This window comes from Rhopilema esculentum, unplaced genomic scaffold, assembly GCF_057945365.1.
Source record: "Rhopilema esculentum isolate cy_ngs unplaced genomic scaffold, ASM5794536v1 HiC_scaffold_36, whole genome shotgun sequence".
Taxonomy (NCBI): domain Eukaryota; kingdom Metazoa; phylum Cnidaria; class Scyphozoa; order Rhizostomeae; family Rhizostomatidae; genus Rhopilema; species Rhopilema esculentum.
In genome coordinates, this window is record NW_028300847.1 from 2,036,468 (window position 1) to 2,063,629 (window position 27,162).

At 36.3% G+C, this 27,162-nt stretch overlaps 2 protein-coding genes across 3 annotated transcripts; both read left to right on the forward strand.

Moving 5' to 3' along the window:
• Positions 1–362: 362 nt before the first annotated feature.
• On the forward strand, positions 363–8,933 carry LOC135688427 (uncharacterized). Its single transcript, XM_065205270.2, has 4 exons — positions 363–688; positions 5,134–5,464; positions 6,712–6,838; positions 7,494–8,933. The coding sequence occupies exons 1-4, from the start codon at positions 681–683 to the stop codon at positions 7,940–7,942; spliced, it is 915 nt and encodes a 304-aa protein (XP_065061342.2). The 5' UTR covers positions 363–680; the 3' UTR covers positions 7,943–8,933.
• Positions 8,934–12,227: 3,294 nt separating this feature from the next.
• Positions 12,228–26,017, forward strand: LOC148957225 (uncharacterized). Of its 2 annotated transcripts, none has more exons than XM_089115661.1 (2): positions 12,228–12,595; positions 23,513–26,015. In XM_089115661.1, exons 1-2 carry the CDS (start codon positions 12,553–12,555, stop codon positions 24,856–24,858), a joined length of 1,389 nt encoding a protein of 462 aa, XP_088971787.1. In that variant the 5' UTR covers positions 12,228–12,552; the 3' UTR covers positions 24,859–26,015. The 2 variants fall into 2 exon arrangements, with proteins under 2 accessions (XP_088971787.1, XP_088971786.1); XM_089115660.1 differs by lacking the exon at positions 12,228–12,595 and adding an exon at positions 19,737–20,135 and having other exon boundaries at positions 23,513–26,017.
• The last annotated feature ends 1,145 nt before the right edge of the window (positions 26,018–27,162 follow it).

A 27,162-nucleotide genomic window follows, 5' to 3' on the forward strand; every position in this document is an offset into this window, starting at 1 on the left:
AGTAAATATATAGTCTTGTTTATCATAATAGCAGCTACACATTTTACTTCTGATGAAAACACAAGAAAGTAAAGTGACACGCCCTAATCCTTCATTTTGTCTTTTAAGAATGTCTTCAAAACTTAAGGGTATTTTCTGGAAGAAAGATGGTCACTTTTTAGATTCTGCCAATAGCAGCGATTTTTCGCGACTGTGTAGCCCTTGCTCTTTATAAGTTATATGTTTCTTATAGGTGCGGGGCCTGTTTGTCTACCATAAGCCATTGCCCCTAGACCCGCCCCCTAAAACCGCCACAAATGTCTGGAAATAGATTCAAATGCCCGAATCTGTTGGAAGATGTAGTCTTTGAGTTGGTCAGGAAAATGCATGCACGCACTTATTTGATTTTCGGTTTGTGGTTTTGTCGATTCAGTTAATCTAAAACAGAATTAGTCTAAAGCAAAGTTCAGTTCCAAAAACAAGTTTGTCACCATGAATGATGATTATGTTTGTTTGCTGTAATGGTTTTTTGGTTACAGGTAAAGCTTTTGGAAACAATTTGACCACCTTTGCAAAACTGAACAATTTGACCACCTTTGCAAAACTGATCAACAAGATTTGGAGCTATTTATGCAAGATTTATCATTTAGTTTAGACAACGTAGCAACGACGGTCTTCAGCTTTGACAGGTATTGATAAACATGAAATTGTAAGTATACCGCTTCAGTGATTTCAAATAAATTTGTAATGTTGTCTTGTTTTAGCGCATTACAGCTGAAATAACAAATGTAGCAGATTTTAAGACCGATCATTGTACAGCCTCTCGCAGTTATATCTTTTTCAAATTACTTGCTGTACAAAAGCTTTCTAGTGCTTTCGTAAAACCATATTGCATAAATAGTAAATATCGATCATATTTGCAATTAGATTATTAACTAAATCAGATTCTTGCGCTAAAGTAATGAAAATGGACTTATCTATTCTGTCTTCTCTAAATTTTAACATCCTCTGCTCTCAAGTGCTGTTGTTAGAAGACAAGAAATAAACGTCTGTTAAAGGCTATTTCTGGCCTACCGTATCTATTCGAGTATAAGCCGTGGCTTATACAGTATTCTCACTAATTAACGGACACTCTAAAAAGCTGACGCCTCTGATTAGCGGACAAATTTTTTTTCCCGATCGTTTTCTGGTCAAAGTCTCATAAAAAACTTTCTAAAAAGCGGACACTTCATTAGCGGACACTCTAATTAACGGACAATATTTTTTGCACAAAATAGTCAATTTGGCTTTTTTTCTTTCCAATTAGCAGACATTACAAAAAAGATAGAAGCTAGGAAACAAAAAACTTAGACGAATGAATATTTGTTCAAATATCTATTTCAAACACTTGGTGGTAAATTACTGGAATTTCCAGGCCATAGCCACCTCCACAATTAAACCTCTTTTCAATAACTTTCTCCGATGAGGGGTTAGATGCTTCCGACAGAGGGGCTGTAGCCCTCCCCTGACGCCACCATTGATTGCACCTTTTAAATACAAAACTCGGGTCTATTTTCAAATTTGGGACGTACATTGCAAAACTTTCCAAAAGGCGGACATTTCCAATTAGCGGACACCTTGCTCGTGCCCCGTCGGTGTCCGCTAATTGGAGAGAATACTGTAATCATTTGTTGGCCCGTTTTGCTGCGGTAATGATCAAGGACGGCTTATAATCAAGGGCGGCTTATAAACAAGAATGACTTCTAAACAAGGGCGGCTTATATTGTTATATCTAGAATTTGCCCAGCTTTCCTGCTTCCTTGAAGCTGAGGGTGATAATGTAGAAGATATCTGGACGATATTGTTGTTGGTTGAACTTCTAACGACTATTTTTTGGTTTATAAACATAATCAGTTTTTTATCAGGTTTTGATCCGTCAATTCAAGCAAATAATCTGTGCATGACGTTGTTGGCGCGGCTTATAATCAAGGGCGGCTTAAATACGAGTAAATACGGTATTCTGTACCCAAGTTTCTGTTAATCTTCATAATGAGTGAAAGAAAATTAACATTTTGCTGGGCATAACAGCTTTGATTAAAAAAGGATTGAAAAATAAAATAATAAAATACGCGTTGGTTTTAGAAAATTTTCAGTTTAAATAAAAGTGTATGATATTGAAAATAATCAAATCCTTATACTTTCAAGTCCTTTAAGATCCTCTCTTATAAAACTATGGCAAACAGCCACCGAAGGCTGTTTCTACTTCATGTTATAGCGAATATCACAACGACTAAATCGTAATTTTGTTGAAATGGCTCGTTACTGATGATATTTATAACTTTTATATGTTGGTAGATTTACATTGTTTGTAGTTTTTCTTATGTAACTGTAACAAGAAAGTAGTAACTTATTATTCTGTCGTATATCTCGATATTGCATGGAGGGGGGGGGGGGGGCGTGAATCTTCATGCCATAAAGAGAATAGCTGAAGAGCGAAAAAGCGTGATCTTCCATTTCTATGGCCCTCTCTTTCATTGCAATGCCAGTATTTCTGTTGTGTTCTAGTATCCAAGGTAGTCCCAGGGGCATCACTTGAGGGGGTTATGGGGGGTATGGGGGTATGGGGGTATGGGGGTATGGGGGTATGGGGTTATGGGGTTATGGGGGTTATGGGGGTTATGGGGGTAGGGGGTATGGGGGTATGGGGGTATGGGGGTATGGGGGTATGGGGGTATGGGGGTATGGGGTATGGGGGTATGTGGGGTGCTGGTTCACGAAAGTAGGACCTGTTCGCAGATTAAACGGATTTGTGCAGGGCAAATGTTTTCTACCAACGGATATGTTTTGTTGTTTTTCTTATGTAACTGTAACAAGAAAGTAGGTTATGCTTGGAATTTGTCTATTCCAAAAGTAAAATGATACAGACTACCAATGACACGAAGTGGTCTTGGGCTGGATGGATTAGATAAAATTGATTCTGATTTCCTTTCAATTGTTACACTCATTTCTATGGTTACACCCTTGGTTGATATTTGTGTCTTATTTAAAAACCATACTAAAAAGACAAGCACCGCTTGTCAGAAAACCAAGACACTGTAAACGGGGTTTTTTGGGTCAAAATTTGATGGAATAGTTTTGCATATTAGGGTCTTAACCTTCTTGACTGTAACCAGAAGCGTGATTTGAGAAGGGAGTCGACTATATAAGGTTTTTATATCTATTTTTGTGGATGATATAGGGTGTATTGTCTATATTCCTGTAGGTTTTCAAGCTTGTGTTTGCCAGATAAAGATTGCCGCCACGTTTGAACATTCATGGAAAAAGCAACCCACGATGGCAAAAAACTCCTCGTTTTTGAGTTCATTGTTCAAAGTTACATTTTACAGTAGCTCAGCCTCAGCTTGTTCTTAATTTGTTCTCAACTTTTGACAAATTTTGAAGCTCGTGTTCTTATAAAATTGTTCTTATAAAAAGAGAGTGTAAAGGCAATATAATTATGTTTGAGAATGAAAATCACCATCTGTTGTATTTTATATGCAACAGGGCAACAGTTTCCCCATAATGATTTTTGATGGCATAGAGGGAAGCTTTGATACCCTTATCTTGTGAAATGCTAGTGTGTTTTTTCGAAAGTGTGTTGTAGAAAATGAGTGCATGCTCTTTGAAACCAGGATGGAGGGTTGCCTCACTCATTAAAAAACTTTATCTTGCTCGTCCCCCCAAGGTTAAGCAAACACAACGGTGAACTTGTGGACACACTGAGCAAGGACCTTTGCGGGAACAACTTACCTTAAGAAGTATTTTAGTGTTAAGGGAACTCAGGGCCAGTTCCCAACATTTCCAACTTTTGCCAGAGCAAAATTTTTTCTGCAGGGCAAATATGCAGCGACCCTTCAACAAAAAGTATGAAGTGACGTCCTTGGATAGTCCTTCTCTATACAGCAAATCCCCATCTGACTACTTTCTTCAGTCTTGTCATTTTACATTGACATATGAAACTGTTTGATTGACAAGTAGCACAAGGCTGAAGGCTCATTTAAAGGTAAATTTTCAGTCCCAAAACTGCATGCAAATCTAAAAGGTGAGAGGCAAATCAATTAAAGAACATTATGACTTCTCAAATTAGAGACATAAAAACTAAAATGCAGCACAGTACGTCTTCAACATTGGTGTAGTGCTAGGGTGCTCAGGTGGCTAATCTCCTTTGTTTATATAATCTCCATAAATTAGCCAATTTCTACATTTGCTATTGTTTTTGGCAAAATTTTGTTCAAAAAACCCCCTTTCTACTTTGATAGCACTAAACCACTGGTTGTATTTTGAAGCTTAAAGTCAGGACATTTTAAGAAGACACCATCTTGGGTTTTCTTAATTTTATGTCAACAAGAAAAGAATCGAACTATTTACAGTAAAACATAAGCAGCATATACTAGCGGGAGCTTATAACGTGTCCATATTCAACAAACAAGTGTAAACAACTGACTTATTATCCGACTTCGAGGTCTGGGCACGAGTGAAATGATTATCCCGATGTTTCAGTCAGGGCTGTTAGCCAAAATGTTGTGCAAAATCGCATACCAGCATGAAACTTCGTCCACAAGAGTAGTTTTGGGCGCTGAACAAGATAGGATGCAGAGCCCAGCTGAGAAATGCCCCAAAATGCTATTTTTAGACTGTTGTACTTGTTCCCAGGCCTCAAAAGTGTTTTTTGTAAAAATACTGCTGCTAGTTGTGATACCAGCATGAAAATTAGAAGAAATGGGACAGTTTGGTATGCTAAAAAAGATAGGATGCATACCCCAGCTGAGAAATGCCCCCAAATTCTATTTTTAGACTATGATACTTGGTCCCAGGCCTCAAAAGCGTTTCTCCTAATAATACTGTTGCTAGTTATGATACCAGCATGAAAATTAGAAAAAATTGACAGTTTGATATGCTCGAAAAGATAGGATGCAGATCCCAGCTGAAAAATGCACCCAAAATTGCAACAGCAAAGAAGATTTTCGAAAACATTAATTTCTTCTTTCTAACTGTCGAATGATTTTACGCTGCTCTTAGTTTTTCTTTATGTTCTTATAAAATGTGTTCTCACAAAAAGGTGCACTGTTTATTAAAATAATCTTCAGTATAATATACTGGCAGCATTATTAGTCATTTTGAATTGTTTTGTTGTAGTCTTGTTAAGATCACATTAATTTACTTCCTTCTGGCTATGGCTGAAGCTAGAATATTGCGAAGAAACTGCGGTGATTATGCTGATTTCAGTTACGTTCAAAACGATCAAGCCCTTGTTGGGCATCTCCTGGAGGCATTTGTTGGTTTGCTGCCAAAACAATGCGAAGAAGAATGTATCAACCACGTGCTCTGCAAGTCAGTAAACATTGAAACAAGTGGAAATAAATCATGTGAACTGAATAGCAAAACGCCTGCCGATGCAACTGACCAAGTGTCTCTTGCGCCGAGAAGTGGTTGGGTATTCAAATCAACTAAATTTACGGAACGATTGGTAAGTATCGAGTATATGTAGCAATGAATCGTTTTGAAGTATATAAGAAAGTTCTGCGGCCTGGATAACGTTTAAAATCACATTTGTATCATAGGTTTTGATGTTGCTTAGCCATTGGCACAGACTATCGATAACTTCATGTCTCACGTCACGAAAAATATAAACATTTTGTGACAGCCGCCGGGGACACTAGACAGGTAGCAGTTCCTTCATAAAGCCACAAGCAGGTAACGATATGTCTAAAGAGAGGGAACTGTATCAAAAGAAATGTTTTATAAAATTAGATGATACTGCCTCAGCTGACATACATCATAGGAAAAGAAAATGCAACGCCAAACACAAAGATATAATTCTTATAAGATTTTTTGAAAATTTATAAGAGTAAAAGTTTTGTTCTTATGAGAGGTTGGAAGATTCGATTCCTCTTTGATTACTTCATATAGAAATATCCTTTTAACTGATGAATTTGACAATAATACTCATTTAATTATAAAAAAATATCTAATTGTTAAATGCAAATATCAATAATTATGTAATTAGGAGAAGAAAACTGGTACCACCCGTTCTTAACCTGGGTTCGTTAAAAGTTTTTTTAGACCATATAAAGCATTAATCTTATCAAAACAATTTTTTTAGCAGTTTTCCCTATTGTCAATCAGTTCCCATTTTTCCAAAAGTTACCTGGCCTGGTTTTGTCAAGGATAGTCATTTCTTGGTGATTTTTTTATATTTCTATTGATCATTGCTAAAAATAAAATTTGTTTTGCCAAAATCTGAAATTGCTGGTAAATATGCCAACCTTACAAATGAAAATCTAGTTTGGTAAGATCTGGTGTTGGTGCCGCCTCCATAGTCGTAACAAATTTTCAACTTCTGCCAAAGTCGATAAAAGGCTTTTAAATGCATGTGATCTATTCAACCGAGGTGCAAATCACTCCTTGAAAATCTCATACATATCTGAAACCATCCTATTGTTTAACCTGAAAATCGTTTTGTTTTGGAGAAATTCCCATACGCTATTTGCAAGAGTGGATTGCCCTCGGGCGGCAAACATCTTTTAGGATAATGTACCAAAACACAAAATGCAATAAATGTGTGAAGCGATGGGCTGTAGCTCTTGATACTTGCGTTGCGTTGCGTTGCGTTGCGTTGCGTTGCGTTGCGTTGCGTTGCGTTGCGTTGCGTTGCTGCATGCATGGTTCGTTATATGTAGGTTCAAGCTCAAAATGGTTTTCATCCTTCATTAGATTGGACATTTGTGCAAGAAGCGAAACCCATGTGGGGGTACCCAACTATGCATTGACGTCTGTTATCCTCCTGGCTACGTATGCCATGAGTGCAAGGAATTGAGTTCTGGGATGGCCTGTCGAAGAGGTGAGAAATTTTTTGACGTGAAATGTACCATGTTTGCATTCTACCATTACTGTAATTCAATTAAATAATGATGTAATAAAACCCATTGGAAATAAATTGTCCATAAACAAAGTTACAAGAAATACAGATAGTGAGATTAATTCGCCTGTCTTGTAATAAAATTGAATTAGAAAAGTTTGATGTTTGATGAGACGAAAACACGGAGCCGTGAAATTCAACATTAGATTTATTGTGTGGTAATTCAATAAAACGCCAAAGGCAACCTCAGATGGCAGAAATCATCAAATCAAGGGGGCCAATTCGAGGATTTACGGGAGCTGTTGGGGCTTATTGAAGGGGGGGGGGGGTTATTAACAATTTGTAGTTCTAGGCTAGGGGCTTTTTCAACAGGAACCACTGTAACCTGATGCACACCAGAAAATGTTTTTTCTGGTAACAAAAATAATAATCTAAATAATAACTTTCTCTGCAGAGAATTAGCTTTTCTAAAGCAAGAAAATTTTCATAAAGAAAAGGAAGTATTCTGAGTTACAATCTTGGCATTTTTACTGTTGTTTAAATATTATTTCAAAGTACTAATACTTTACTAGTATTCTAAATAATTCTTGTCTTTTTCCCTTTTTAGCTGTCATTTTAAATTTATCTTTGTCCATAGGCCCTTTATTCAAAAACATCGCTAAACATAAGCCGGTTTATCTAACAAGTGTCTACCGCAGTAACGCAGGCCACGCTGTTGATGGATATTTGCACACATACTACATAAAGTACTATGTTGCTCATTTTCGCTGTGCTAGGCTCCGTTACTCTGGTTGGTTGAGAGTTGATTTTGGTGTGCCTGCGGAGGTGCATACAGTAGAGATATATGGAAGAGAAGATGATCATTATTTATCATACCACAAGCAATTACAATTAATTTTAGGAAACTCAGCTAGCCCCGATAGCAACAGGCTGTTTCAGTCTGCCACTTTTGAACTGAACCGTCATTTAAGGCCGAAAACGTTTAGTATCAACCCACCTATTCTTGTTAGATATTTATTTATAAAGTCAACTTCTGAGTTTTTGACAATCTGTGAAGTTATAGTAAAAGGATATTTGCCGCTATGAAGCTATAAATGTGATATATGGAAGAAAGATGTGGTGGCGCCAAAATTTGGCACTAAAGGGTTCAAAACACCTGCAAGGGGGCTTTTATTTTTCAAAGGGTAAAATTCAGTTGAATCTTGATATAGCAAGGATCCCAGAAATTCTATTGAAAGTTGATAACTTCCACACAAGGGAGGAAAAGGGTTTAATTGATGTTATAAAATATTGTAGCCCCCTTAGGGTCACCAAGTCATCTCCTTGGCATCACCTCTTCTTGACTGAAAAGCGAACGGTTGATACTATGGTTTCTTCACTATTTTTTAAAAAATATATGAAGAACCAAACGACGAATTTTGATTTGCCCTTAACATTTCGCTCGAAAGAAGCAGATAACCAAAATTTCATAAGGCCAGAAAATGTATTTTTTCACGTATCTTTGCATTCAGTATGACACGAAAAATGCTACAAATAAGAATGTGTCATTTGGAAGAAAAAATTTAGAAAAACCAAGCAAAATGCAACTTTTAAGAGAATTATGTTCACCCCAGTTTTTTTTAAATTCGATGAAACCCCACCAGAAAGAAACTGAAATATCTACTCATTAGAAAGATGACGTCAATGTGTAGTAGTATTTAAAGTCATCTATCTAATTCATCCTTTTTAAAGAATACCAAAGAAGTTGGGTTCATTTAGTTTTAGCTCTGCATGTCTTTTGTTTCAGCATTATTTCTTGTTTTCTAATGCACCTACGTTCGTTGGTGTGACTTGAGATAACAGTAGGGCTAAAGTAGAAAGATCAACTAAACAGCCAAATTGTCTGGTTAGTAAGTTTTTAAGAGGCCAGCAGAGCAAATAGTCTAGTACCCTGGGTACCAGACTCACTTTATGTAAAATAACAGATTTGTGTAGAAACCTATACCTTCATGTTTAAAAGTTGGTTAACTACGTATGGATGAAATCTAGAATGGAGGACTGGGTCAAGTACCCCAATCTTAAAATAGCAATTGGGGGCACTTTTCAGCTTATCACTTTTCAGCTTAGCTTATGTCTCTTGAGCATCATTATCAACGTGTAAAATTAGCCCATTATATCCATTTTCATGCTGGTACAACAATTTCCACAATTCAAGTGAAAAACTGTGTTTAAGCCTAGAATATGAAGGTAAAACCCAAATTCTAGAACTGGGTTCCAGTAGCCCATTCTAAAAATAGCACCAAGGGGTAAGATTGTCAATTACATATTTTCGTATAACTTTTCAGTTTGTTGATAGAAAGGAGAAAGCTACATTTCATATTCATATAAAAGAGAGTAATTATTTAGAAAAGAATCGGCCAAGTCTATAAATAGCACTTGGGGCATTTTTCGGCTTGTGTCTTTTTGGCATCATTATCAGCGTGTAAAAATAAACCAGTATACCCATTTTCATGCTGGTATCACAATTTGCACGATTCATGTTCTAACAGCCCAGACTAAAAAGGAAATGACTTAAACTCAAAAATTTTCTGGGGGAGCATGCCCCTCGACCCCCCCTAGTAAACAAAAATTCCGCCGCAAAAAGTATTTGTTAATTTTACTTTTGTTACATGCATGTTTTCTAAAAAAAAGTGTCTAAAAGATCAATATTTCATCTGGTGTCCTTAGGTTTCCCTCAAAGTACTAAATGCCTGCAACAGTTCCTTATTATACCTATGAAAAGAAAATGAATTAGCCATTTTTACTACAGCACGATTTCTCTTGTAATTTCCTCAAACGTAGCCTTTATACGTTTTTAAGAGTCGGTCCATTTCGTGTGTGTTAGTTAAACTCGTCTCGACACCCTCCCCCCTCCCCCCCTCCAAAGAAATATGTTTGCCATTTGCGCCCCTGTGGAGATAATATATCATGGTAAAAGTCAAACCCTTGACATACTAAGATTTTTCTTTTGACCATGGCTTTATTGAGAATCTTGTTTCACATTATGTGACAATTTCAACATCGCCAAAGTTTCAATATAAAATTTATGTGAGCGAGAAAGCATAAAATGTTTACTTGAAAGTGTTTTTATTAGTAAAGATTGACTAAATTTCGAATTTCTGCAAAACAATAGAGCATTTTAACTGTGATTGTGCAATAACTTTATTGATATTAGTACCCTGGGTGCTAGAGCCACAGTGAAGAATCGGTCGGTGAAAGATTGGGTAGTAAGACGAGAGGGCTCGGGCATTTCTTTCACTGAGGCACTGGTACCCAGAGTATGTTTTCAGAAATGTATCGGTTTTAAATGCTGTCAATCCCCGTATTGTTTACAGCACTAGGAGAGCCCTTCCATTCATTCAAAAAGATTGCGTTCCTGCCACCCAAAAGAGCTCTGTTGTTTATGAATTTACGTGCCAGTGTGATTCTGGCTCCGTATTATACACTACCCAAAGATTGGGGGATAGGATAGAACAACATGTTCCTTTCAACATAAGAAGCAAAACCACCCCTCCAAGAGAACAGCCTCTTTGATCTTATAGGTTTAGAAACACCGTTAAAACAAGCAATTCAGCAAACGGTCAATATCTTTTAGATAACCCATAAGTAATCATTTTTCACGTCTAGCACTATGAAGAACATGTATTGTTCTATTCTGATTTGTAGAATATTAATTAATTAATCTTTACTCTACAAGCAATGTATTGTTACTCGAATGACACGATTTTAGTATTTGTTTCTAATTAGAATTTGCTAACACAGATGTAAAGCATAGTTGCACTTAACGTTAAAAAACAATTGACAAATTAAAATATTTCTACGCTAGTAGAAAATGGCAAGGATTTTATTGAATTTTTATCTTCAGGACTTAATTTTGTTTCATACAGATTCAAAACCAAATGATGCTCATTAAGGGCATTTGACACAGGTAAAAGTGACTTACAGCCACTCGACCACGAGCAGTTGACCAATCAAATTGCACACAGAGAAAAACACGTGAACAATTTCCGTCTTTCTGCAAATCGGTGAAATCCTAAGAGCAGCGCACAGTGGTTTCACGTGAGCGGTTTTCAATACCTTTCTTGTGCGCGTGCTCTGATCAAATTGGCCTAAGTTATTTTTGGATTCGCTGTACTTATGCATGTCAAATGATTTTAATCAAACGGAATGAGTGGTAAAAAGTTGCTTCGCTTTCAATTTTCAAAAATGGAAAGAGGCTCGGTAAGCGTATCGTTCTTGAATGTCAAAATATCTCCTGCGCATGCTTGTACCGCAGACCGCTTTCCGTTTCCCGTCAATACCGTGAAGAGGAAATTCACCTTAACAATTCAGGTAAATCAACGGTAGGGCAAACGCTCCACGTTGAATTAAATTTTTCATTACATTTTCATTCAATTTTTGAACATTACCTGACATTTGAAACTGTGAAAAGTGGCAAAAGAGGAAAGCACAATTTTCAGGAAATAAATTCTCTAAAACAAAGTAAGTTAACAGAGAACAGTTCTGCAACCAGAATGTAATGGTATGCATTAATTGTGAATCATACCTTGCTTGCTATTTTGCTAAATGCTTAAAAGACAAGAATTTATTGTGAATTGAATTAGCTGCTTTTGGAAAACACAGAGGACTCACTACTCTCTATCAAGTTTGCTGCCTCTACTTGACATTGAAGGTAAATGTGATGTGAGGAAAGAAGGAAGACTGGTATGAAATTTACAGAACGTTATTTGTCCCACAGAAAACAGAGTACGCATGATGATTATATTGAAGACAACTCTTAAGATCTTCAACTGCTCAGTTTTACAAACAATCTGTTAGCGGTAAAGAATTTTCTCAAGCTTTTATTTCGAAAGACGGAGTTTGTTTTCATTTTAGGACTCATATTCAATAAGTAACATATTCAATAAAAAAACGGCACTGATCTGACACACTCAACCGCATGTGCTCGCGTTTCTGATTGGCCTATTTTTATCCCAAATTGGGTATATATACTTTTCTATCTATGTTCTGATGTTTTATTCTCTGAAAAGTGTCAAAAGAAAATCTTAAAAAGTTCTAAAATGCTTGCTTTTTTCAAATCCTTGTTTAATTTCAAGTCTTAAAGCATGAAAATGCAATTTTGCAATTCATTTCATAAAATTGTTTGCCATTAACAAACGAAGAAAATTATGTTCAAACAACAAATCACCTGCCTCATTTCAGCGATAGTTTACCTTTAGCGAGGTTTTCTAACGAATGTGTACGAAGATTGTCGCTGTGAAGACTAAGTTTTGTTTAAATTGTAGAAGATACACCTGCCACTTTGTCTGAGATTACTTTGGCTCACCCCCTGGACAAAAGATAATGGCTCACGATTTAATCGTTCTTTTGTTGTTCATCGTGTGAAGCCTTTTTATTTTATCGTGTTTCGGCCTTTTACTTGCCTGTAAGCCTACATTTCAGCATAAAAGCAGATAAAATTGACCAAGGTAAAACGCGAGCCTAGTCAAAGTTTCTCTGGAAAACAACAGAAGGCTTTGTGTACAGTTGTCATTTGGACTTGGTTAAAATACAATCTACTTTGCGAGCTGACTAATCAAAATCGAATAATGCTCTTTTCGGTAGCTTGGTTAGGCCTCATAGAGGAATAAGGAAACAGCGACTGCACTGTAGCGTGAAGCAAATCCAAGCAAGGAGATATGTTTAACCAAATGCAGACTCTCTTAAATAATGTCGGAATGGGTAAGTTGCGAAATATCATTTACATGCTTCGAATATCGGTAGATATTCACTTCTGCTTAGGTATGGCAAACTCTTTTCAGTGGTGATGCTCTTTATATTTTAAATGGAATTAACCAACTATCTCTGCCCAAAAGATATTACAAATTGTATGTCATGACACTAGAGTTCTGATGAGAATTAACTGAGGAAAGAGATTTGTATCGTTGTCTTTGCCAGCATCCAACAGGTCATTTCTAAACATAATTAGTAGGTCTCCGATGTGGTTATTGTCACAGCTAACACTCGTACCTTCATGTCCCATATCTACAACAACCTGTTGCTTAAGTAAAGAATTTAGCATTAAAACAGTATGTGAAAAATATAAGCATGCTCGTGAAGCAATATTTGAGCACCTTGTGATAAAGCTCAGAGGAACATTTTTAACAAAAGGATTGATAGACTTATATAGGCAAGTTTGTTTATTAAAGACTTAAGAAAGTTTATGTACTGTTGATTTACAGTTTACAGGCAATGCTATAAATGTTATTAACGCTGTCAAGTAGGAAAAACACTCTAACGTTGCAAAGTTAGTTTTTTAGTCCTTGGGTTGATTTTTGGTGGTTAAAGTTTGCAAGATTCTTTAGAACTGCGGAATATTTGAGGTATTTCGTTATATAACCCACCTTAACAACAACAAGAGAAGTCCACTTCAACCACATACAGTCTTATTATTGCATCTTTCTTCCAACAATTTGCCAAATACTGCCATATCTATGTTTGCATTATGACGGATGCAGTATTTGCAGCCAAACATGAAGGCATTATCGATCCATATTGCTATAATGGAAAGTTCTAGACTTAGGACTTAAGATTTAAGAAGTAACATTTGACAAAATGTTGTCTTGATCATCTCGGTTAACTTAAAGTACCATTGATTTTCAAGAGATCACTGAAAGTAAGAATGATACGCTTTACTAAGAAATTTCTTTCTAGTTTTCTTAAAGCAAATATGCAGCTTTTCCATGAATTAAACAAGTAGCTTATATTTAATTTGTTCAACTATCAAAACATTTAGCTAACCTATATCTCAGTACTTGTAAGATATAAGGCCATCAAGTGCATTTAAATAGGCTTTTTTCCTTAAATGACGTCATCAAGGCTCAAACAAAGCAAGAAAGTCCATCTTGCTTGTACTTAAGAAAATCGTATATCGTTGGAGTTTTTTCTTTCTGGGAAGGCTGTCGTTGAGAAGAGAGCGTATTGTCTGAAAAATGGCCATAATAAAGGATACTCAAACATTTACCAAACCGTGAATTAGGGTTAGAATGTATTATCGTCCAAATGTTTGTGATAATGAAGTGTGAATCTGTTTTTTTCCTGGCTTTTAAATGCCAAGCGAGGTGGAAAATTTCCATCAATGTTGATTATGAAAGTAAAAACACAGAAATTCTACTGAAATGAGATTAAAGTAGTACCAATAGACGTCAATCTAATGAACATCTATTGTTTCTCAAGTTCGAGATTTCTATCTCTATTTATCTCTCTATCTAACTATATTAAAGAGAGGAGCACGCTAGAGGGGGGTTGGATCGTGGGTGAGGGATGGTTGATTGCTTTCAGATTGCTCAATGGATAAAAGATTCGCTGATTTGAGAGAAGAACTAAGATTTACGGATCTTGATGAAGAAAAGCTCATTGATGTTGACTAATCAGAAAATGTCCCTCGATCATTCTTTTTATTCGAAGTTGGTTTGCAGATGGTCTGTCTATTTTATAGTTTTCCATTTTTGGATCACAACCTATCGATAAAAGCTAAAATTGGTAGAGTTTTTTAACTTCTTTTCGCCGTGTATATTTTGTATCAGTTCCCCTGCTTAGTGCAAGTACTCAAATGTGCCACTGCCCTTCATAATATATGCAACGTGTCTAAATAAAATGTATATTAGTTCTAAGATATTTCAGAACATGTAACATGTAAAAATTATTTGTTTGGGTCTAAGATTTTTTAGTTCTTTAGCAAAGATAAATCTCTATGTTTCAGCCTGGTCTATGCATTTTAATTCTACAACTCTGGAAACTCAGCATAAACAGTGTATGATCTCAGTTGCAAGGTCTACCTTAGAACTAGCATCCCTGTCAAATTCCATTTAATTGGGTTGGTACCAAAAAGCCACAAACGTAGCTTGAGCAATATATACAGCATTATAGGCATCAGTATCAACTTATTTTATTATCAGCGGCGAAACACGGCTTGTCTACAAACTCAAAGTAATCTATTTTGATGAAAGGTGGGGACCATAATGCTGAAAACAGCAATATCTAGACACAGACACAACACCCTTGCCTTTTTTAGACGCGGAGATTACAACATTGCAAACTAATTCCCAATAGAATATTTTAATGCAAGCGAAGATTTCACTTTTTTCTGTATACTGGTGATGACATTTTGAGTATAAAGCCCCTCAAATAAGCTAAAGTTTTGGAAAACCTTCTTATCTCTATTGAAATCATTCAGATACAAGAAAGGCTTATCGCAAGACCATTATTTCAAGCATATATTATTTATGCAAGCTCAAGTCGTCGGCATACCCCCTTTGTAACTAAAATTTACACTGCATTATGTTCTCTAGAGAAGATTTTGACAAAATAACAGGTGCCTCATTCAGTTATCCTTAAACATATGTTAAGAAGAACTAATTTAAGAACGAAGTGCAAAATTAAAAGGCGTGTTAGTGACTAGTTTGGAATCTTCTATGCTTACTGTTAACACCCTAAAAACAGAAAAAATGACTCATAAATAAGTCTTTAGCCTATGATCTTTTCTAAGCAACAACCGGGCGGAAACGTTTATGAAGATGGTAGGAGCAATGTGTTCAATTCTGCTCAATGAAACTTGCTATTATTTGCAAAGATTTTATCGAACACTAATAAGCAATTTAAAGGCAATCATTGAAAAATGTTTGAAAAATTTAAGACATTAGATTGTTACAAACCTATTTTTCAATAACGTTATCATGTATGAAATTGGTTTTTTCCTATGTAAGAGATAAGAAATTATAATACTGCATATTAATTATCTGAAAAGTCAATGTTTACATGTTATCTTCGGCAGCCATCTTTTCTACTCGCAATGTTTATTTTGATGGCATGGATTTTGATACTAATCAGATCAATTTCGATTTTCGTTCTTACAAAAATGCCTGCGTTACAAAAATACTGTTTGAGAAAGTTGCTTTTCCAAAGATTGCTAAGTAGATCAACAAATACTAAAAAAGGCTTTCTCCACTTTTGAAGGGCGTAGTCAAGTTTCTTTTTATCCATCCCAGCTTTTTCAGGCTGGTGACGCCACTGATCATGTTCACCATTTGACGTAGGCCACTGTCAAATTGTTGAGTCAAAGAAAGTATTGCAAAAACATTTGTAATTTTGAGCAAAGAAATGGCTGAGCAAGGTCGGCCTTTTGAATAAAAGATTTTATCTAATGAATTAAAACTTTAACAATAAAATTGAACTTCCCAGCTGCTTCAGAATTATGAACTCGTGTCTTCTGAACTTGCAGTCCAATAGGGCAATGAAAGGTTTTTTTCACTGGTACATGATTCACGTTTTATTGTTTATGTAATTTTTGAAAGTATACAAGATAGTATCATGTCGCATAATGCCATTTGGATAAAGAATATAAAAATGCATTTACCACACAGCTTAACCAAAATCAAAGTAGATATCAGCAAAAACCCAAGAAAAACGTTGAAAACTGTTTACATAAACAACTGAAATATAACATATACTCATCAAAATGTAATAGGCTCGGATAAGCACTCAGTTTTTTACTTGTTTGTGGTAAAAGTGCTATATTGTGCTTTATTATCTATTTCAGGGTTGCAAGTTGATTAAAGCATTCTTAAAAGCAAAATGTTTAAGAATTAATTTTTAGAAAAGCCAGAAACGCAGAAACGCAGAAACGCAGAAACGCAGAAACGCAGAAACGCAGAAACGCAGAAACGCAGAAACGCAGAAACGCAGAAGCAACATGCATGAAATAGTATGAAATAGCGCAGAATTCTAGCATGAAATAGTAACTGTAAAATAATACGTAGAAATAGTAACTTCACATACTGTAAAAAAATATCAAGTGGCTTAAAAAGAGCTATTGTTTAAAATTCTCTAAACCCTTAGTGGACCTAGGCCGACTGAAAATCAAAGTAGGCAGAAAACGCTCTTCTTTAGTGTACGTGTTATTGAGAATAGGAAAGGTGTGCATAGCATCTTTAACAGTGCTGTAGGTGTAGGTACATCTCAGTTGAATAAGATGACTTAGGACTTGTTTGCATGAAGTGGGCTAGTCCACTTGAGTGGGGTAGTTTCCACAGGTGAGATCGTATTCGCAAGTGTTTACATGATAAAGCAATCCATCTCACTCAGGTGGGATGGCCTATTATTGGTAAAATTGTGAATGAGATTTTTTTAGCTTTTGGCGCCAAGGCTGTTAACATCAGTATTCCTCAACAATGACTAATAACAATTTGATTCCTTTTCCAATTGTTAAATTTTTCGGTATGCTCTGTTTCGTACTTCAGGCTCGGTCATTTCAATCTTTTGACTATGCTTCAATTAAGCAAAAGTAATTACTATTTTTCAGCGGAAGACTCCGAGCAGTTGCTGTCGATTCGTACGACAATATGAGTTGGCTTCGTTTGGCGCTAACTTCTTTACGCACGCGCAATGACATTCAGTGAGTGGGCTAACCAACCTGATTGCGTTTACATGTATAATTTCCATCCCAGCTGACAGCGATCCCACCTGCCTTTCTCGCGGATCTTACCTGAGCGGGCTGGCCCACTTCCCATGTAAACGCCATTACAGGAAACAAAGGATTGTATAGATAGCACGGATCCCACCTGAGCTATGCAGCCCATTCCATGTAAACAGGCCCTTAAAAACAAGAAGTTAAGGTAATGACAAAAAGCATGGGTACTAACGATATCTTAAAAGGCTGGAATATTAAAAAACTTCTGAAAGACTATTTTTTCTAGAGTTCTATCTCTATCTTTACATTTATGTTATTATAACTGAATCATATCAGATCAGGTTGCGAATTTCGTGAGAATAGAAATAACTTGAATGCAAAAAAAAACAAAAAGCTCCATAAGTCAAAGGTGAAAGAAAGAAAGATAAGATGATCCTTTCACAGTAAAAGATAAGTAGTAATTAATATAGAAGCTTGTAAGCTTATGTCGCGTAATGGCTGCACGCAGGCAAATGAAGTCTCGAAGGATTGAGGTAATATGTTTGTGGTAGACATGCACTGTTTTCAACATCAACTACCATTAAACTATTAACAGTCAAAACAAAGTTGGTTCGAAAATATTATAAATGTTCATATCAACATAATTATATATTGTGAAAATAAAACTCGACAATGTAAGGAGACAGCTGTTAATTGTGCTTAAACTACTGGTCACACCTAGGAATAGTATCTCATTGTTAAAAATCTTGACTCTAAACATTTTACATGGATGATTTGGTCAACTTGGAACCAAGTACATTATTATAGTTGAACCTTGTTGGTAAGGGCCTCCAAGATGGAGATGGGTAGAAAAATTGACTGACTTTGCAATGTCCGACCAATTCGGGCATGGCTTTTCACATGCTTTAGGTAGGAAGATGCTATTGAAATCAACTTAATAGAAATCCGAGTTATCCTGATACGACTCAACAGGAACCAACTGTATGTTATTAGGAGTAAAATTACAGCGCGTGCAAATTAATTGCATTTGTATTCAGAAAGAAGTAAACTCTTGTCTGAACACCAGCCATTCTTATATGTATTTAATTGCAATAAACATCATTAGTAGCCTGTGAACAGACGCTGATGAGAAAAATTCTAAGAAAAAGTTTACTTTGTTAGTTTACAACTGAAGGTCTGCACGCAGACTAAATTCTAGCTTCTCAAATGGTGAAGATTGCTCTTAGAGCGTACTTAAAGACTGCTGGTGAAACGTCCTTTTTGATCGTCGGCAGCAATAGGAACTTAATGACTACATGCAGCTGCTACTTGCGTCATCTTTTATCAGCAGCTATGTTCAAAGCCTTGTTTTTGCGATATTAATGAAAGAGGGAAACATCATATCATATTTTGAAAATATTTTTCAAAAGAGCATGCCATGAAGAGAAAGAATGAAAATTTGCGGGCCATTTGATAAAAACGGCAATCAAAACGATGGAGCAATGTTATGTAAATGAAGAGCATCTTACTTTAAACGAGTGATTGCTTGTGCATCTTGTACGCAGAATTGTAGCTTTATTAAGAAGCATATTCAATTAAAAACCGAAAACAAATTTTGACAGAGCTTCCGACTCTTCTATCTGTTTAAAACTCAAAGTCTCCTCTGAAAGAAAGGTTTTCCAATGTATTCCAGCTAAAAAGTCATCTTATAACTTTCATGAAGCTTTTTATGGCCACTTGAATTTTGGTTCACTAAAAATTTTGCTGGAGTGCCGCCATTTCTGCTTCAGCCTGTGCAAAACCTTTGCTTTCTAATTGTATAATGGCGAGCTGCAACTAGTGTAAACGAACCAAAGGGTGGCAAAGCATTTCTGTCAATATAGGTATTTAAGTAGGATGAGTCTTTCAAAGTTAGCAATAAACCAAATGATTTTTAGAGAATCTTGAAGCAAGCAAAAAAATATTTCCTAGAGGACACTGATTTCATTAAATGTTTTTTCTGTAAAACACAAAGGCAGGTCCTTTTTTGAAGGCAGGTTAGCTAACAATGAAAATATCACTGGAAAACCGATTTTAAGCCAGTAAACACACTGAACATAGCTGAAAATCTTTAATTTTTTGATCATCGATAACCCAATGGAAATAGATGATAATCTTAACAAGAAGCCTGAAGCATAAAAAGTCATCCTTCTGAAACTTGTCATTTAAAAGCTCTTTGCACAAGATGATCACATGAAAGAAATCAACCAAACGCAACGTATGAGACAAAGTTTACGTGGACAACAGATTTAATGTCTTTAAAGCGAAAGTAACTCATCAACATGGTGCTAGCCTGGTGCTAGTCAACTGATATTCCGAAGAATATCAAAATAAAAGACTGCAATTGTTAGTGTAAAACTGTATATCTTTTTATCGCTATAACCCATCGTCTGAATTATTGAAATAAAAAGAAATATCAAAGATAATTTAAAATTTGCCTATTCATCTAGCGTGAGATTCATTTGTGAAACGATACTATTAATGCCTTCTGGCTGTATTCCGCCAAAAGCCAGAAGAGATTATCTGTTGTTCAGAGACACTAAATAGAAAATGATAAATACTTTTGACAAGGCTCATGAGTGTAGACAGCTTATTTCTTTACAACACATGCAGGCAACAGGTTATAAAATTTCAAAACAATAACATTGACTGTGAGTAAGAGGTCTTGTGCTTTGTGTTTCAATATTTTAGCCAGATGTTAAGAAGATTCTATTGAAACCAGAATGCACGTTTCTACCACATTGATTCATATTACTGGTTGGTGGCCTAAATTTTCTTTGCTATGTTGTGCAAAACGTGAGTTTGATATCATTATTTGCTCATATACTTTATGATTTATGGTTCCCTAGCACGTGTTTTGCAGAGTAGCTACATGCTTTAAACTAACATAGCCTACAAAATGACGAAATTTAGAATTGAGATTTTCTGGAATCATGAAAGATCGTTCAGACATTTTTCAGGTTAGAAAACACTTTCAAAAGATTCTTTGGAAAGTTTAAAACTAATTAAACGTAGAGGATGTACATTAATTGCATCACCAGAAAGTGGGTGTGAAACCTTCATCAGCATTGCATACAAGGGTTGGTGATCATTCATAGTCAATGCAATTGCTTTCAACGTAACTGAATAAGATAAACCTTTTCAATTCAGTAAGTGGGGCAAGTTGGCCTATCAGAGTCAAACTTCGAGAAAACAAAATGATTTTAAAGTCAGCATCAAGGTTGCAGGTTTACCTACTTAGACGTTTAGAAGTTTAGAAGATTTTGGTGTTTCCAAAAATATTTAGATGTATTTTTGTGCAAACCAGTTTTTACAGTAAATCTCTTTTTCGAGAAAGTGTTTTCATGCTTGCCTTTTTATGTAGAAGAATGCAACACGCTCTTTGTAGTACTCTTTTCAGCTCACAGTACCAAATGACAGCTGGACTCTCGTTGAAGGCAAGTTAAATAAAACACTAAAAACTCACTCTGCAAAACATGCAAACAATTGTATTTTGACTCAACGAAGAAAAAGGACAAAGAGCTGAAAAATAGTCAAACATCTAATTGTGTTTTGAATAGGGTTTTGTTCAAATTCAGGGTAATCAAGAAAAATAAAAGTCTCTTTTAAATATTTTATTAGTTGAAACGCCGTCTCATGTTACAGAGAGCTAAACTAATTAATACACCCACAGATCTGTTTATTCCGTTAGTTGTGGTAGATCTGCAGTGTTGTATAGACGATATCATAGAGCAGTAAAGGCGATTTGTGCAACACTAGCACTTGAGAGCTATGATAAGAAATGCTATTAAAAAGCAGTAGCAAGTCTTAACAGAACGGGTAACAACGAGGAGAGAACACGAGAAGTTTCAATCGTCTTGTTTCTCCACCTAAATTTATTCTCAAGATTGGGCAAGAAACAACAGTGGTTATGCGCGATGAGAGATTCAAGAGACAGCTATCAATGGAGGGCTAATATGCAGAGCTAGAAATCCACTCCTTCGAGCACAAATAAAAAGTTGCAAATTGGTGGTAGAGCAATACAAACTTCTGTATCGCAGAACTGGTATCTTAATTTGCAAAAAAAAATTGACTGTCTATTACCTGAATCGAAGAGTTGGTTTCCTCTGCTTCTTCTCGACACATTCTATCACTAGCTACATCTGAGGGTGGAAACCTCTTCGCCGTTTAGAATTGCGTTCAGCACTCCTAATTTCGTGACATCATATCCAAGACACTTCCAAACGATCATCTTAGTAGCAAACGTACAGAAACATTCCTTGTTCAAGCCGGTTTAAACTGTTTAAACTGACAATACAGAGCAACAAAGAAACAGAGGTTTGGCTGGTACATAGACAAACAAGAAGGTTTTAAACAAAAAGACAGAGAAGCTAATATTTGTAATCCAATTTGACTGAAGGATCAAATCGAACGACAAAATAGTCGATCGAAGAAGACATTTGAGAAGACTTTGTCAGTCACCAATGAAAGGTTGCTAGTAGTCTTCTAAATACTGTCGATTTTTCTTGACAAAAAGTAAAATTGGACTACTTTGCTACATTTAGAAAGCCAGCCTACAAAAGCAGATTTTCTAAGCGAGACAATTGAACAAGGCAGTCGTTACTAAGCCACAGAAGGTGGACAGAAGGCACGAATTATCAGCCTGATCGATTGTTTTTTATTCAAAAGCTTTTAAAAATCACAAAGAATATCAGTTAAATAGGAATTGTTCCAGGCGTATCAGTAAGAGTTAGACTGCTAGGAAGGCAGCAAACGATGCAGCAAGTGTGAATTAACCAAGCTTCAAGGCTGTGGAAATGCTTGAAAAGCTTCTTTGATGATAACACTAGCAGATGCAGAAATGATATAAAGTTCTTCGTAAGCAGTCTACAAAGAGAGAAGGTCCAATGTTTATTGTACAAAGCATGGATCACCGTCTGCGTGTAGCCCAAAGATGTAGTGACAATCTAATGTGATTGAAAGCCTAAAGTATCATTGCCATCGACCGCGTTCATCTGTAAACATAACGAAATAACTGTACACAGAAGAAATTTCGAAATATATCCTAAAGCAACAGGTATATAGAGATTTGCCTAGCCAACATATGCAGAGGATACTTCACAAAATATATTGACCCTTTGAAGAACTATATGAATATTAGTGGAAAAATATTGAAACCAAGAAAATTTTGTAGATTCAGAAAGCTGATTCGTATAGAAACAGTTGGAAAGTCGCATTTTTGGATAGCATCCTTACTCTAATATCATCTAGATAAGTGAAAGTATTGATGCTTACAAGAAATGAGCTGGCAAATTAAGTATTTCAAAAATAGCACGCTGACCCAGGAAAAATACATTTAACTGGTACATAGCCAAAACAAGCAGAAGATCAACTGAAATTGTATCACAGAGAAGAATACGGACTATTTGTTACGGTTTTTTAAGACATTGGCCGTCTAGTTCAAAAGCTTGGAATTTTTTACGTACGTGAAAGGAAGAAAACTGCTTCAAAAAAATTCCTTTCTTACTCAAATGCTAGTGTCTATTTGCAAAAACTTTGCTAACAATAAAACCACCTGTTGCAAATGAAACTTTGTTTTAACCGTCAATAAATTGAAAAAGCGCCACGACAATAATAGCCATGGCAACGTGTTTATTCGACAAATTACCAGCATCGACTCTTGTTTGATGCAAAGTAACCTGACAGATCGGCGTGATAAAGCAAAGCTAGATTGTGAAAGAACTGGGCTCTTGTTATTGAGCTGACGTCATTTGCAGAAAGGATATCGCAAAGTGGATTAATCATAGTGAAACACAAACCTTAGTACTGACATTGCAGAAGTAGTTTAACTGAAAGTCATTGCGAACGATCGAACGTAAATCAAATTAATTGATTTACAACACAAACGTTTTGTTTTATGGACAATGATGGGAGACGTCTTTATAATCAGTGCCTTATAAGGAAGATTTGCTTAGATCAGACAAAAGAGAGTAAATTTGTTCAAAGACTTGCTACTGCTTCAAATCGATAGATAGTGCTATGGTTGCTCAAGAATAATATGCAAATAAACAATAGCTACAAACGTCTTTTGTAAGAGTATCGGTGTGTTAGCTACTAATTTAAGATGGGGAATACGTTGGATTCATTGAGTGGTAAAACCTTAGATTCAAGTTGTGATACTACTATCGTTTCAGGCACTCCACAGCCAGATATTGGCAAGGACCCGACTCTCGATAAAAGCAACGAATCTCCTTATCGAAATGGATCAGACCAACCCAACCATGGCAATACAGTCAACCAACGACAACAACAAGAATACGTTAACTCACAGCAGATCGACTATGAGTCTCCGCAACGGCTCTCCCACATGCCGTATGGAACGCAACATGATGATAATGGTTATGTACAGATGGGTAGTCCCCATCACTATTCAGACCAGTCTACAGACAACGAATCCTGCACGTCAGATGCTTATAAAAGACTTTTGAACCGAGATTACCTGTCCCGATATGAGATGCAGCAGAGTCCTTTGAAGCAGCTCACGAAAAATGCAGGCTATATGGATGAATACATGGGCAGTGCAGATTTGCATACTGCTTTGCTAGATTTCAACATAGATTATACCCTGCATGTTGGCAAACTCGCGATTTATCTGAAGCGTTTGAAGCTAACATTTTCCCACGTTGAGGACTTTGTATCAGATAAGAAATTGAAAGGCAAAATTAAATGTGTCTTGTGCAACCCTGCAAAAAGCCAGAAATTCACATCTGGGCTCTTTGAAGCAACGAGCAAAGATCGGTATACTCTTCAGGCCGATTTTGAAGATGTTTTCGTTTACTACCTGTTTCCAAAAAATCAAGTAGACAGTATGTCACTTCAGTTTAAGGTTTATTGTAAGAAAATGTTTCGTGACGTGTTAATTGCCGAAAGCTTCTTGCATTTGAGTGAGATTGATTTGAAAGCAGAAATGCTACCCATAAGTATGCCGTTCCTTGATATCACAAAGGTGACAAAAGATGGGCGTGCTAGAAGTTCTACCAAAAGACCTGTTATTGTACCAACAAGCGCCAAACTAGAGACATTGATTTCTCTTCAGTATATCCCGGAACGCTCACTGTTGGTTGTAGACTTACGGCAGAGCACAAAGCTTGGAAGACTTCGCGATCTGATGAATAGGGAAATAATTGTTCAAGCTGAGCTGATTTCATCAACATGTGAATGCGTACAACGTAAAACAACGTTTTTGAAAATGATTTCGGACAACCCAGGATGCAATAAACCCTTGGAATTTAGCCTGAATCAGGAGCAGTTGTTTCTTTACACGCTGATGCTGAGTGTCAGTTACTCAGCTGTTCGATTAGGCCAACAAGAAAGGATTGGTTGGATCTCATTTGGAAGACATTGCAGTGGTCAGGTCGAGGCTCAGCATTGGGAAGAAATGCTACAGAAGAGTTGCGTAAGCGAGGCTGCAATGCAGTGGCATTGTCTTTGCGATCACCATGAGCCCAAAAGCAGCTCGTTAATGAAACTCTTCAAATAAAGGTGGGTTATTGAAAGAAACTTTATACAAGTGAAACGCAAATTCTCTTTGTTCTGCTGACTATCAGGCGTAAGAAAGATCATCGTCTGTGGAGAACAAATGCTAACAGAAAATACTATTGACTTTGTTGGTGGCTGATATAGTAGAAATTCGACGTAAAATATCTTAAAAAGAGAAATTGTTACTGAACAGATTCCAAAATTGATTAAAGTTAAACTATGCCTTGGAATATTTGTAACAAAGATTATTGCGTATTCTGTTTTTCAACAAGTTAAATGATTAATGCTTTCCCGATCAGTGCACTAAAGTTTTAACTGTTAAAGATTAAAGAGGGTTAGGAAGGCCCAGTTCTTTCAGGATTGACTAGAATTATGCGTTCCAGGACGTGATCTACTGATCCTTTTGGATTCCTAATCGTTATTGAACTATGGTTTCCGTCCAGAGTAACGTCATTGCTTTATAATGTCACTCACAGCGAGAAAGCAGATTTTAAATCCCCCCTGAAAAACCTTTTTGAACCTCTAGCCTCAGAGGCGTGTTCAACTAAACTTGAATATTGATAAAATCAGTGCTTAGGTAAGCAAGTAAGCACAACACTCGATTTTGGAGTTCATTTGCATTGATTACCCCATTCTGAGTGACATCAACACAAGACTTTTTGTAAGGACATAGCAACTTTAGTTGCCAAGCTATATGAAACTTAGATGCTCGTTCTTTTCTTAAGAAACATTCCAAAACCATACCAAAAAAATCCAAAGACGTATCTATATAAGATTTCAGGGGCAGATCATCTGAGACAGGCCGTGGGGTCGATGTCTCTTTCTAACTGTCCACGATTTCATTTTGCAAATTGTCTTCAATATGAAAAGTGGTTCTCTAAGCACCCCTGATATCACATTTTTCAAAATGCCTGTGCCCAAGCAGCCTAATTTAAAAATTATCGCAGTCTCAAAAGCAGAATGAGACTAATGATTTTGGCAGAAATAGAGCCCTCATATCCCTTTTCGGCATGGTAGATCCCAAAATCATATGCAAAAAAGCGACTAGACTGTAAACTTCTAAAAGGTCTAAAACACTGTTTTTAGCTACTCTTTCTATATGTTTTGAATCATCAAGACAATTTTTTGCCTTTCCTTCCATTAGCATATCACAAATTATCTAAAAACTCTTGACAAACCTAAAAAGATGAAAAATTTTGTACACCAATCAGCTTGATTTTACGAGATCTGTGCAACAAACTATTCATCAAAGAATACTCTAATAAAAGCATTATTAGGTTCCCAGTAATTTTTTTCTATACTTGGTCGATCCTAAATTCCTCGCGTTTTCACTTTACATAACCTGGCAAGAAATCATTGTGTCCTTAAATTTCAAATAATTGTGTCCTTTAACATACCCTCTATAGCGTAACAGTGGCTTGTGTAAACTTTGGGATCGTAGTCGGAAAGCATTTTCCGTAGTTATCCTTAAAGTATCCTGGTTTAGTCCAAGACGAAAAAACAGCTGATCTTTGTGAAAGTTTTTGTTGTAAATGTAAAATGAATCGATATTACAGTATACTCTCGTTATATGGGACACTATGGGACCGAGCAAAAAAATAATACCGTAATGCCTCGAATAAGCGATCCCTTCGAATAAGCGCCCCTTCGAATAAGCGCCCACTATAGAGGGTGAAATTATTTAATAAGCGCCCCCTCGAATAAGCGCCTACTCCTCGAATAAGCGCCGATCCTTCAGAAACGGGCGATTATTCGAATTCTATTTATTATTATTAAGAAAGAAAGAAAGCAAGTGCTTCAATTAAAAACAAATTCATTTTTTTGAATTTCTTCCAAATAAATTTTTTAAAAAAAGCGCCCCCTCGATTAAGCGCCTCACTTGATCAAGCACCTACCCTGGAGCCTCAAAAATTAAATAAGCCCTACTTATCCGAATGCTTGAAAAAGGTAAACAAGTTCAAGGGACCGGGAAAATCTGTACTACACCGCGGGCGTCCTACTTAACGAGAGTATACTGAACATAAAATTTAAAATATAAAACATGTATATCAGAATACGTAATGTCACTCACTTGAGACGATATTGAATAAAGCTTCGTCATGTGCGACTGACTGTCTTGTTTGGTTTTTGTTACAAGCTCTGCTCTGTTGATAAAAAAATGATCAGACCATTTCGGCTGGCCCTTCTCATTAGTTTGAGATCGTCAGGAGAAAAATAAGGAGAGGAGAGGTGAGTTGTGCGGTATTACTGGGAGCAGTCTGACGTCATAATTGCAAGGACTCATTTTGTCCAAGATTTCCTTTCA

Bases quoted from the DNA above. Each gene is read 5' to 3' on its own strand.
- LOC135688427 (XM_065205270.2), top strand. The intron at 5,465-6,711 runs GTAAGTATCGAG...ATCCTTCATTAG, and splicing joins CTAAATTTACGGAACGATTG to ATTGGACATTTGTGCAAGAA. The intron at 6,839-7,493 runs GTGAGAAATTTT...CTTTGTCCATAG, and splicing joins TGGGATGGCCTGTCGAAGAG to GCCCTTTATTCAAAAACATC.
- LOC148957225 (XM_089115660.1), top strand. From the start codon at position 20,063: ATGCACGTTTCTACCACATTGATTCATATTACTGGTTGGTGGCCTAAA. The intron at 20,136-23,512 runs GTGAGTTTGATA...CTATCGTTTCAG, and splicing joins TTTGCTATGTTGTGCAAAAC to GCACTCCACAGCCAGATATT.